At 40.1% G+C, this 12,000-nt stretch overlaps 1 protein-coding gene across 1 annotated transcript in view; it reads left to right on the forward strand.

Moving 5' to 3' along the window:
- Window positions 1-12,000, forward strand: part of MDN1 (midasin AAA ATPase 1) — a 151,166-nt gene that overhangs the window by 107,550 nt on the left and 31,616 nt on the right. The window contains exons 52-59 of the mRNA XM_060205395.1: window positions 1,843-1,958; window positions 2,710-2,843; window positions 5,686-5,843; window positions 6,012-6,132; window positions 6,499-6,709; window positions 7,418-7,649; window positions 8,118-8,244; window positions 9,308-9,478. Of these exons, the coding sequence (XP_060061378.1) occupies window positions 1,843-1,958; window positions 2,710-2,843; window positions 5,686-5,843; window positions 6,012-6,132; window positions 6,499-6,709; window positions 7,418-7,649; window positions 8,118-8,244; window positions 9,308-9,478 (1,270 nt within the window). The remainder of the gene's footprint in view (window positions 1-1,842; window positions 1,959-2,709; window positions 2,844-5,685; window positions 5,844-6,011; window positions 6,133-6,498; window positions 6,710-7,417; window positions 7,650-8,117; window positions 8,245-9,307; window positions 9,479-12,000) is intronic.

Genomic DNA, 12,000 nt, shown 5'->3' on the forward strand with positions numbered 1-12,000 from the left:
GCAGACCTGCTTCACTGCTTGTGAAGCAATACACCTACAGTTAGGGAGCCTGGGACTCGAACCGGGATCCTTGTGCAAGTCCTTGTGTGTTTTTAATCAGTGTACCACTGCCAGGCCCCCTCCTTTATTTTTTATTTTATTTATTTATTATTATTTTTATTTATTGGATAGAGACAGCCAGAAATCAAGAGGGAGGGAGTTGACAGAGAGGGAGAGAGACAGAGAGACACCTTCAGTCCTGCTTCACGACTCATAAGCTTTCCCCCTGCAGGTGGGGACTGGGGGCTTGAACCTGGATCCTTGCACATTGTAATACATGTGCTCAACCAGGTACACCACTACCAGGACCCTATTTTTTATTTTTTTAAATTGTCTTTATTGGGTAGAGATGGAAGGGGGAGATAGAGAAGAAGAGAGAAAGATACCTACTTCACTGCTTTACCACTCAACAAAGCTTTTCCCCTGCAGGTAAGGACTGGGGGCTCAAACCTGAGTCTTTGTGCATTGTGACATGTGCACTGAACCAAATGGCTCCAGTCCCATTTCTTAGCCATTCGTCTTCCACATCATTTCCCATCTTCATATGTGGGGGATACAAGTAGCATTTTTATTTGTTTTATTTTGTTTCATTTTACAGAACATTGTTCAACTCTGGTTGATTGTCATGCTGAGGACTAAATCTAGAGCTTTGCAAGCTTAAGCATAACAGTCTCTATATATAATCATGCTTTCTCCTTCTCTCAATAGGTTGTTACAATTAATTACACATTCATATATATATATATATATATATATATATATGTATCTATATATAATTTAATTTTACTTTTTTATTAGAGACAGAGAAGTTGAGAAGGAATGGGAGAGAGAGACACCTGCAGCACTGTTTCAGAACTTGTGAAACTGTCCCCCTGCAGGATGGGACTGGCAGATTTAACCTGGATCCTTGAGCCTTGTAATGTTTACACTCAAGCAGGCATGCCACTGCTTGGCTCCTAAAAGTGTATATCTTTATTAATCTGGTCTTTCTCACCTTTTAGCTTAATCACCAGTAGCGGTTTATAAACTAATTATCAATGTCATACATTTTAAAAAAGAATTTTGTGATTGATGTATAACTAGCATACCAAATAGAATAATGCTCTTAATAATGAGCATATGTTCTAAATTAAATTTTATAAATTGAATTTACACATGAGTATGTTCTAGGACACCAGAAAACTCTTGCTGTTCTCACTCCCCACAAACCCACAGCGCGCCCCCCGCCCCCCAGATAACTTCTAACATCATAGACTTTTTAAAAAATTTATTCCCTTTTTTTGTTGCTGCCCTTGTTGGTTTTTTATTGTTGTAGTTATTATTGTCATTGTTGGAAAGGACAGAGAGAAATGGAAAGAGATGGGGGGGGGGCGGGAAGAAAGATAGACACCTGCAGAGCTGCTTCAACACCTGTGAAGTCACTCCATTGTAGGTGGGGAGCTGGGGGCTCAAACCGGGATCCTTAAGCCAGTCCTTGTGCTTTGTGCCACCTGCACTTAACCCATTGCGCTACTGCCCGACTCCCCATCATAGAGTATTTTATGATGACCAACTTTGGGTAATTATTTGCTATGATAGAACAGCAGAATTTGGCCTGGTAATCTACATAGACAAAGCTTTTCCCAGATTAGCCTAGTTCTCTTCATTTTCACCTACATGTCTATGTTCAGAATTTGTAGAGCTAGAAAAGGAATGGCAGATTGAAAGATGTTGATATTCCAAAGATTCTTAAGTTCAGAAGGTAGAGGATATAATTGAAAATTACTGTGAACCAATAACAGTTTGTTATTGAATTTCATTTAGGTCAATTATATATCTTGATCGGGAAAAGCGTATTTTTACTGAAGCAAATATGGTGTCTGTTGTTGCCAAAAAGTCAAGAAATAGTGTTTTAAGAATGTCCTTTGAATTCCATAAAGGTAAGAACAGGACTGTTTGTTCATTGAAGTATATCTTGATTGCATGTTTTAAAAAAAGTTGATAAAACTAGTTAGCTGTTACACTGATTCCCTTTTGAGTTGCTGACTGGATTGTAAACATATTTCTATATTTAATTCATAAAGTGTGTTTAAGATTTAATAAATGCTTTATTTATGCTCTTGATGTCATTCTCAGAACAACCAAATGAGCTAACTCTCTAGACAAGAGGAGGAAAAGAAGACAAATACTCATAATCACATCTTTAGCACAGCCAGAATTCAAAATTCCTGTCTATTCATTCTAAAAGCGTGCACATAGACATTTAGTAACAGGTTTTTTTCTCCCTCCCTACTTAATATTTTTATTGGAAAGATGGTTGTGATTGTTGGGAGGAAATTCAAAAACTGTGTAGAAGTATAAAGATTAAAAGTGCCCTTGAAGCAACTATTGTTACTGGTCAATAATTTATATGTATCTTATATTTGGGTTACTTAACCATCTGAACTTATACACTTTTAGCTTCCATTTTGTATCTAAACAAATAACCTTTTTTATTATGACATCAAGAACAGCTGCAGCTACTTGTGCCTGATTTGCTAAGTTAGTGGCTGTAGCCAAAGAGTTTGCTTCTGATTTTGACCTTTGAAATTTCCTTTTGGGCTATAGATAATAGTGAATTTCAGATTACAGTTGATTTTTAAAACTGCCCATTAAATCTGATGTCATGTGATTATTTATATTTGTTCTCAGATCCGGAGAGCTACCATAGCCTGCCCCACGAAATTGTGGTCAATCTTGCTGCTTTTTTTGAACTTTGTGATGCACTAATCCTGCTCTGGTTACAGTCATCCCAGAGCATGGTATCTGATAACACTGTCAATAAGGTGAGTGTTGTTAAAATTCGGATGCTCTAGCTGGCCGGGCTAGCTTCACGGGCGGGTAACAAAGACTCAAGGACACACGGCTGGGCCAGGAAGCTGTATTTCTTTATTCAGGAACAACGATTCATAAACTAACCCAAACTAATCACCAAACAAAACTCTGTTGCCTCTTTCCCCTGCGGCGGCACCAAGCACTCTCTAACGAACTCTGGAACCCTCTCAGGGTTCCTAGGGGCAGGGCCAAGTGGGCCCGCGAAACTAGCAGGACTGATCCAATTTTCTTGGTGGGGGAGAGCTAGAACAACCCAATGTGTAAAGCATACAACAATTCCCCCTTTTTAACTAAATGACTACAGTATCAAGGGTGTGGGGTGAACAGAAACATATATCATACAGGCATTTTTAAAAAAAGAAACTGGCACAAACATGGAGAAACATGTAAGCAAGTAACAAGAACCAGTGTACTGCCAAGGGAAGGCCTGAGGGGGCCATGTTTTGCCTCTGTGGGTAAAACTTTATCAGCTTAAAAAAAACATTTCTTGCCTCTGGGGGGCGTACTTGTCTCAACAGGCATTTACATGGGGGTGGGGAACAGCCTAGAGTCCCAAAGGCAGCTGGCTGCAATTTACTTACTATGAAACAAAACTTGTCATTAGCATAATCATAACGCAATCTAACTTTTCTAATAGAGAAGGAATTTGAGACTTTTACATATCAACAATTCCCATTCAAGATGGAGTTTGGTAAAATTTAGCCTTAAAGTTACTGTTTACCAAACTTTAAACATACACATAAACATGGTCATTAATACACAAGGAGAGAAACCTTTGTTACGAAGACATGTCATTTTAAACACAAATTTAGATATGTACTGTCTTAGTTGTTGGGGGGGTGCGTTCTCCAGTGGTGGTCTCTTGGGCAGCTTCACTTCTAGGAATTGCAGGTTGCGATCTCTGCACAAATCTCTGCGTACTCCAGCTTGTCTGCCTTCAGACCGGACCGGCCTCTGGAGATCTCGTGTGCCCAGTTTTGGCAGGGAGCCCGGGGGTCCGGGAGGTCTGGGATCGTTCCAGAATTCATAGCACGAGGGCGGGCGGGCCAGCCTTGTAGAACACGCGGGCCGAGGTGCCCAGGGGTGGCGGCCATGATAGGCTGCCGCGGCCCTGCCCCATGGCCCTGCCATGTCTGCTGCCCTGTTCGCAGTGGCCGAGGAGCGTGGAGGGATCACGCGTCCACTGCCCTGCGCCACGTGGTGGAGAGTTGGCTCCTGTGGGCTGGCCTGCGTGCTGGCATTGGGCTCCTGCGTGTTGGCATCAGGCTCCTGCGTGTTGGCATTGGGCTCCTGTGTGGTGGCATCGGGCTCTTGCGTGTTGCCATTGGGCTCCTGTGTGGTGGCGTCGGGCACCTGCGTGCTGGCATCGGGCTCCTGTGTGGTGGCGTCGGCCTCCTGTGGGCTGCGGGCGTGGTGCGCGGGGTTGTCTGGGCGCAGCCGGCTGGCTGGCTGTTTAGCCAGGTGGAAACAGCAGCTCCGCGCCTCACCTACCGCCCGCTGGCTATTGTCGCTGGCCGTTCTGAGTTCGCCCGAGCGAGTGGAAACCACAGAGTGGTTAAGAGATAAATGTTCCAGAAATAGCAAAACAGTCTCGTGAAGAAAGAGCAGAGGCCTTTGGAGATCTCTTCACAAGCAGAAGAGAAGGCCATAGTGCATAGGTAGCCAAATTGTCTTTACTTATCTGAGAGATGCGCAGGTCAGGTCCACGTGGGTGCCATTTGTTGTTAAAATTCGGATGCTCTAGCTGGCCGGGCTAGCTTCACGGGCGGGTAACAGAGACTCAAGGACACACGGCTGGGCCGCGAAGCTGTATTTCTTTATTCAGGAACAACGATTCATAAACTAACCCAAACTAATCACCAAACAAAACTCTGTTGCCTCTTTCCCCTGCGGCGGCACCAAGCACTCTCTAACTCTGGAACTCTGGAACCCTCTCGGGGTTCCTATGGGCGGGGCCAAGCGGGCCCACGAAACTAGCAGGATTGATCCAATTTTCTTGGCAGGGGGAGAGCTAGAACAACCCAATGTAAAGCATACAACAGGTGAGAAGTGTACTACTGGTTTCATTTTAAATAATCTTTGTCTTGGCACAGAAATTCTTAGGGACTTACTTTAATGTTGTTTTAACGTCTAATATTCTTTGAGAAAATTAATTATTACAAAGTTTTAAATGTATGCACATATTTTAAAGCATAATAGAGGTATATTTGACATAATAAACTGTATATATTAAAGCATACAATTATGCTGTACTAGCATGTATATAGTATTCCTTTGAAACATAACTGAAATAGTGGTGAAGCAGGGCTGCAGGTGTCTCTTTCTCTCCCCCTCTGTCTTCCACTCCTCTTGATTTCTCTCTGTCCTATCCAACAAAAATTAAAAAAAGGAAACATAACTGAAATGCAAATTATATTTTGGATAGAAGTCCCCTTGAGACTTGCTTCTTTAATTATGTTAATTTTAGCCATGGGTGGTGGTTCAATCACTGAGTATTGACAAAGAAATACTTACGCTGTTGGATGGATTACAAAATAACTCACTTGTCTTCTAAGATAAGTTGATAGTTTCTTTTATTAGACATCATACTTGCCAATAATTTTATTGTCACTATTGTAATAACTCTGATAATCAAATGCTAGGAGGAAAAGATCTTTATCTTCTCTCTTCTCTAAAAATAAGAGAAAAGGCCAAATGTTAGGCCTTTTTATCTATACATTTTATCAATTGAAGGCTGCATTCTATATTTTTTATACTGTGAGATATTTCTAAGTAGTTTTATTTTCTTTTTAGATCTTTGGTTCTCTTCGGTGGCGTGACCGGTTTTGGATTGTGGCTGACATGGTGAAAGTGGATGCCCCAGGCCTAGCCCTGCTTGCACTTCACTGGCACTGGGTTTTAAAACATTTGATCCATCAGATACCCCAGCTCCTGGTGAACCATGAAGACAAGTAAGACTTATGTGCAGTATTGATGGTGTTAATGAGTACAGGATTTAAAATTGAAACTTACTACTTGTTTTTACTTTTGTTCATCTCCTTGATATGTAAATATCTCTTCTAATCCAGCATTTCCCCATCTCCTTTCCTCACTTCCTCACTTCTTTTTCTCCTTTATAGATATTATAAAGAGATTCAGACTGTCTCAGATCATATTCAGAGTTGCTTGGGCAGTCCAACTGGTGACTTTTCTGGCATCAAGAAGTTACAGAAGTTCTTGGGACGGCCATTTCCTTTTAAGGTACAACTTGGAAGTTTGCATGTAATAAATGCAAAGACTTACTAACCTTTTTGTTGTTCATCTGAGGTGTTTCAACTAACATTCAACTGAACCTTTTGCTTTCCTGCAAAATTTAATTAAACTTAAATACTGATTCATTACTACAGGCTTGCTAAATGTTATCTTTTGATTCTTGAGATTGTTGAGTCTGAAAAGAATTTTAACTTAATACTATTACTATAAAATCCTGAGAGCAGTAAGTCAACCACCTGTGCTTTCTAGAAACATTAAATAAATCATTTGTTAACCATGTATAGCCCACAAAACAAAAAGAAACAACGACCACGTCTGCTCTTCATCAGGCTTTGTTGGGTTTTGTTGTTTCAGGACAAGATGGTGGTGGATTGTTTTTCACAACTGAAAGCACTTGCCAAAGGCCTTGCCATCAGGGAGCCAATCCCTGCCTTTGGGGAGAGTGGATGCCAGGAAGACATGAATCGTCTTCAGACAGTTGCTTCTGAATGGGCCTTAAAGAAAAGTCTCCTACAGGCTTGGGGATTGGTACTCAAGGCTAATATTCTGGAAGATGTCAACCCAGGTAATATTTTCCAGAGGTTGTCTAGCTGGTCAGTGCTCTAAGAGCATCTTTTGCCCTGCACTGTTTTAAATTTTTCCATTAAATTTGTTTCTCTGTCATTGTTTCTTATTCATAAATAAGTTTTAGCCATGGGGTTAAAGAACATGTATTATTTCATTTTATCATTATAATTATGCAGGTCTTTATAACATTTAGCTGATGAGAAATTCAAGTTCAGGTTACCCTAAATTCAATTTAAACTCAGTGCCACAGAACTCGCCATTGGGAATCTGGACCTTGTACTATGCTTTATTATTAGTAGTAGCATTAGAGTCATCACTTTCTTTTTTTTTTTTTTTCCTTCATTTTGATAGAGAAATTGAGGTGTAGGTGGAAAGAGAGAAAAACACCTTCAGCACTGCTTCTACTCATGAAGTTTCCCCCCATAAGGTAGAAACTGGTAGTTTGAACCCAGGTCCTTTCACAGTTCCTTTCACATTTTAATGTGTGTACCCAATCAGGCGTGCCGTCAACTGGCCCCCATCATTGTATTTCTAAATAGACACATAAGTAGAGAGAATGAAAGAGACCACAGTAGTTGAGAAGACCAGATTCAAACCTGTGTCATGCACATGGCAAAGCCATACATTGGTCCAGGATCTTGTGCTGTACTTGAATAACACATGTTATTTAGTATCATGCTTTAATACTACATGTCTTTCTGTTCAGATGAATTGAAGAATCTTGTGAATGCTCAGTGCATAAAATTGAAAGCCAAAGGAATTTCACATGGTTTTCTGGAGAAAAAATCCCATGAAGCTTCCTGCCTGCCCCAGCCAGACCGTACCTCTTTAATCCAGCTCAGCAGGATTATTCAGATTTGGCCTGCAATGGAATATCTGGCTATGCTTTGGCAGTACAAAATGACAGCTGAGTTTATGATGCAGGTTTGTCTACGAAGGTGAGTCATCTTTGTGCTTCGTACTGTGTACGCTTAACCTGTACTCTACACTTAACCCGTACTCTACACCTAACCCGTACTCTACACCTAACCCATACTCTACACTTAACCTGGTGCACCACCACCCAGGCCCAAGAAGGTGAGTCATCCATCAGTTATTTCACTCACTCAGGGGGACTTATTTCTTGTTTACTCTGAATATCCTGCATGTGAAATAAAGCACAACTCTTTCTTGAGGGTGAATAATAGCTGAAACCTAGAGAAGTCATTTGTTACTTCTAGAAGTTTTGCTGTAAGCCTGTTTTGATTCCATTTCTAAAACGTATTTGATGGTTTTTCAGTTGAATTGCTTGCTCATTTAATAATGTACTCTAAATTTCGTGTTTCCTCTTTTATACAACAGTTTTCTAGCAGTTTGTTGATAGCCTCAGTATACCATGTCTGTCTCTCTCTCTCTCTTTTTTGCAGATGCAGTAAAAATAAAGAACCTCAGTTAACAGAAGAGATAAGTCATCACATCACATTTTGTCTTAAGTACACACCAGTTGCTCCTCAGGAACTACGAGAACTTTGGTCCTTACTACATCACGTGAGGGTAAAAAGAGTGTTACTAATGGAAATAGACTAATGGAAATGGTACTTTAAATGAGTGCCCGTTTTTTTATGTAATGAGGGCTTGAGCTCTGTACCTACCACCAGAAAGGGGGGTAGGGTGACAATAAGCTCCCTTCATACTATGAATTGATCAGATTTTTCTATAGTGGACTGTTGATACCCACACAAAAAAAATTTAATTGAAATTGAGAGGGGAAACGTTGATAAAACGAGAAACACCTGTAGCACAGATTCACCACTCATGTAGCTTCTGCCTCTAAGTGAGGCCCAGAAGCTTAAACCCAAGTCCTTGCACAAGATATTATGTGTGGGGTGCTGACACTGACAGGCCCCAAATTTTTGTTTATTTAATTTGAAAATTCATATTACAATTCACAGCCTTAGCTGAATTAACTTTCAGAGGAAAAAATTATGAATGTTCTTTTGCAGTAAGTATGTATCACATACTTAATTTGTTTGCTTAAGAGTATATCGTGGGCTGTTTCACCAAAGAACAGTCACTGTATATAAATACTGGTAAATTACATTTAACAGAACTTCGTTAGCACAACACTGTAACCATGTAAAATATATCCGTATTCTTTTTTTTTTTTTAAGTTTTCTTTAAGGAGAGAGAGGTGGAGAAAAATCACTCTGGCATAGGTAATGCTGAAGTTCAGACTCAACCCCATGCTTCAGAATCCAATGTCTTACCCATTGGACCATCTCCCCTATTGCCTACATTAAATTTTATAAGATTACAAATAGGTGTTGTCTGGGAGGTGGCACAGTGGATAGAGTTGGACTCTGAAGCATGAGGTCCTGAGTTCCATCCCTAGCAGCACATGTACAAAAGTGATGCCCTTTCTCCTCCTATTCCTCTCATTAATTACAAAAAGATTACAAATAGGTTAAGTAAGTTTGATAAAGTTAGATAGAGTGGCAGAAAGTTAGAAACCTTAGGATTAATGTCTCTAAACCCACACTAGTTTTAGAAGGGTCTTAGAAGTCAGATATCTTATGATCTTCAATGAAATCATTCTCAAACACTCTTTTATCTCTAGGTATCTACTGAGGAAATGATCTCTTTGTGGTCAGAACTATTTATTTCCACGTTTATGTCTTTCTGGAATAGTACTGTGACAACAAATCCAGATTACTGGCTAACATGGAGTTCTGTGCCAGGTGCACAGCAGAGGGAGATGCACAAGTCACTCTTCGATTCCACTTTGAAGGTTTGTTGGTGCAGAATCATGAAGTGATAATAACAGGAAAAAGTTATCAGTGAATCTAGTAATAACCATTTATTCCTAGAATATGAAGATGACTAAGTAATTGCACATCCTCTTTCCCCTAAAGGATCTTAATAAGTGTAGCTTCATAAAGATGTATGTTCAATAATATGAGGCCTAAGAACTCACACTGTGCTTCCTTCTTAGCCCATTTGTTTTACTATATCTTGGGGAGAAAAAGAGAAGCAAGAGGAGTGTGTGCAGTTCTATTATCCATAGCCCCATCCCACCCCCCAAATGCTATCCAGTCCAGAGCCCTCACAAGCAAAGCCTATCTATTCATTCATTGAGGCATCTCAAGGGACCAGGACATTCTTCAGAGTTTCATTAAAAGAGTTTTTTTTTTTCAATTTTTAAAAATATTTACTTCCTTTTGTTGCCCTTGTTGTTTTATTGTTGTAGTTATTGTTGATGTCTTCATAGTTGGATGGAGAGAGGAGGGGAAGACAGAGGGGGAGAGAAAGAGAGACAGTTGCAGACCTGCTTTACCGCCTGTGAAGTGACTCCCCTGCAGGTGGGGAGCCAGGGGCTCGAACCAGGATCATTAAGCCGGTCCTTGCGCTTTGTGCCACGTGCGCTTAACCTGCTGCGCTACTGCCCAACTCCCTCATTAAAAGAGTTTTAAATTTACTTTTCTAGTTAGATTTTTTCTACTTATGAAATATTAAGTAGTGTAGAAATTTGTGTGGCCTGGGGAAACCGCACTGCAATAGATTTTCATGTCTGAGACTGAGGTCTTAGGTTCAGTCTCTAGAGCAGTTAACTAGAGCAGAGCAGTACTGTGGTCTGTTTTCTCTGTACTTCTCTTTTAGTCTATTAAAGATAGATTAAAATAATACTAAAATATTTCTTTATTTTAAAAACTGTGTATAATGGGCCACAGAGAGCACTATGGTTATGTGAAAGACTTTGATGCCTGAGGTTCCATAATCCCAAGTATCACTTTCTTTGTGCACTTATTTTGTCAGAGAAATCTGAATTTGTCATTTCCATTCTTTATTAAGTAAATTCAAAAAAATTTTATTAGTGACTTAAAAATTATAACAGGGCTATGATTCTATAACTTTTCTCACCATCAGGATTCTGTATCCCCCATTCTCTCCACTAGAAACTGTCATTAGTTTTTCCAAGATCACAGATATGATGTATCTATCTATATTTTCATATATTTACCCATTTTTTTCCCTCTGGTCCTCCTTCTCTTCCTTTCTAAGTCACTCCTACTACTACTGAGTGTGTCCTCCCCCCTCCCTTCTGCCCCCCATGGAGTTGGAGTTCAGACCCTCTGGTCATCTTCCTGTAATATTTACCCCTTTGGGAGTATGGACCTAAATTCTTCATGGGGTGCAGAAAGTGGAAGGTTTGGCTTTTATAATTGCTTTATAAAATGGGTGTTGGCAGGTCAGTCCATACTCCTTATTCCTTTTTTTTTTTTTTAAGTTTTTTTTATATTTATTTATTCATTTTCCCTTTGTTTTTGCCCTTGTTGTTTTATTGTTGTAGTTATTATTGTTGTTGTTATTGATGTTTTCGTTGTAGGATAAGACAGAGAGAAATGGAGAGAGGTGGGGGAGATAGAGAGGGAAGAGAAAGACAGACGCCTGCAGATCTGCTTCACCGCTTGTGAAACGACTCCCCTGCAGGTGGGGAGCCGGGGGCTTGAACCAGGATCCTCTCGCCGGTCATTGTGCTTTGCGCCACTTGTGCTTAACCGCTGTGCTACTGCCCGACTCCCCATACTCCTTATTCCTATCTTTCCCCCTAGTGTTTTATTTTCCATTCCCGCCCCCCTAAAGTTGATTAGTGAGAGAAGAACCAGAGCATCACTCTGGCATGTGCAGTGCCAAGGGTACAACCCTGGATTTTATGCTTGCAGGTTTTTCACTCTTCCCAGTGCATTAGCTTTCTATCATACCTCGATAATTCTTTTTTAGGTGTTTTATTATATAATTTATTGAAAAATGTTGGTTACTTACCTTCCTCCCCTCTCCTCTATAGCAAGTATATTTATATCAACTATCCTGGTTATTTATCCATTTGAGTATTTCTGTGGATATGTTATATGTCATTCTAGGGATCGAAGCTGAGATTTCCAAATCTCAGACATGAAAGTCTGTTGGATAAAGTGCTGTGCTAGTTTCCCAATTCCCTTGTGTAAACATTCTAATTGTTGGTGATAGAAAAGGTCACAAAGTCCTACATGAATATGTGAATTTTGGCCTACAGCAGTTTTACTTACAGCAGCTTATATAGATGTGGGTCTGTTTTCTTCATACTGTAATTATACTAGGTGTTAGCATTTTTATGCAAGCCATATAATTTTGTGTGTTTGTTTTTATTTTAATTTGTTTATAAAAAGAAAACACTAACAAATCCATAGGATAAGAGGGGTACGTACAACTCCACACAGTTCCCACTACCAGAACTCCATATCCCATCCCCTCCCCTGATAGCTTTCCTATTCT

The sequence above is a fragment of the Erinaceus europaeus genome, chromosome 13, assembly GCF_950295315.1.
Source record: "Erinaceus europaeus chromosome 13, mEriEur2.1, whole genome shotgun sequence".
Classification (NCBI taxonomy): Eukaryota; Metazoa; Chordata; class Mammalia; order Eulipotyphla; family Erinaceidae; genus Erinaceus; species Erinaceus europaeus.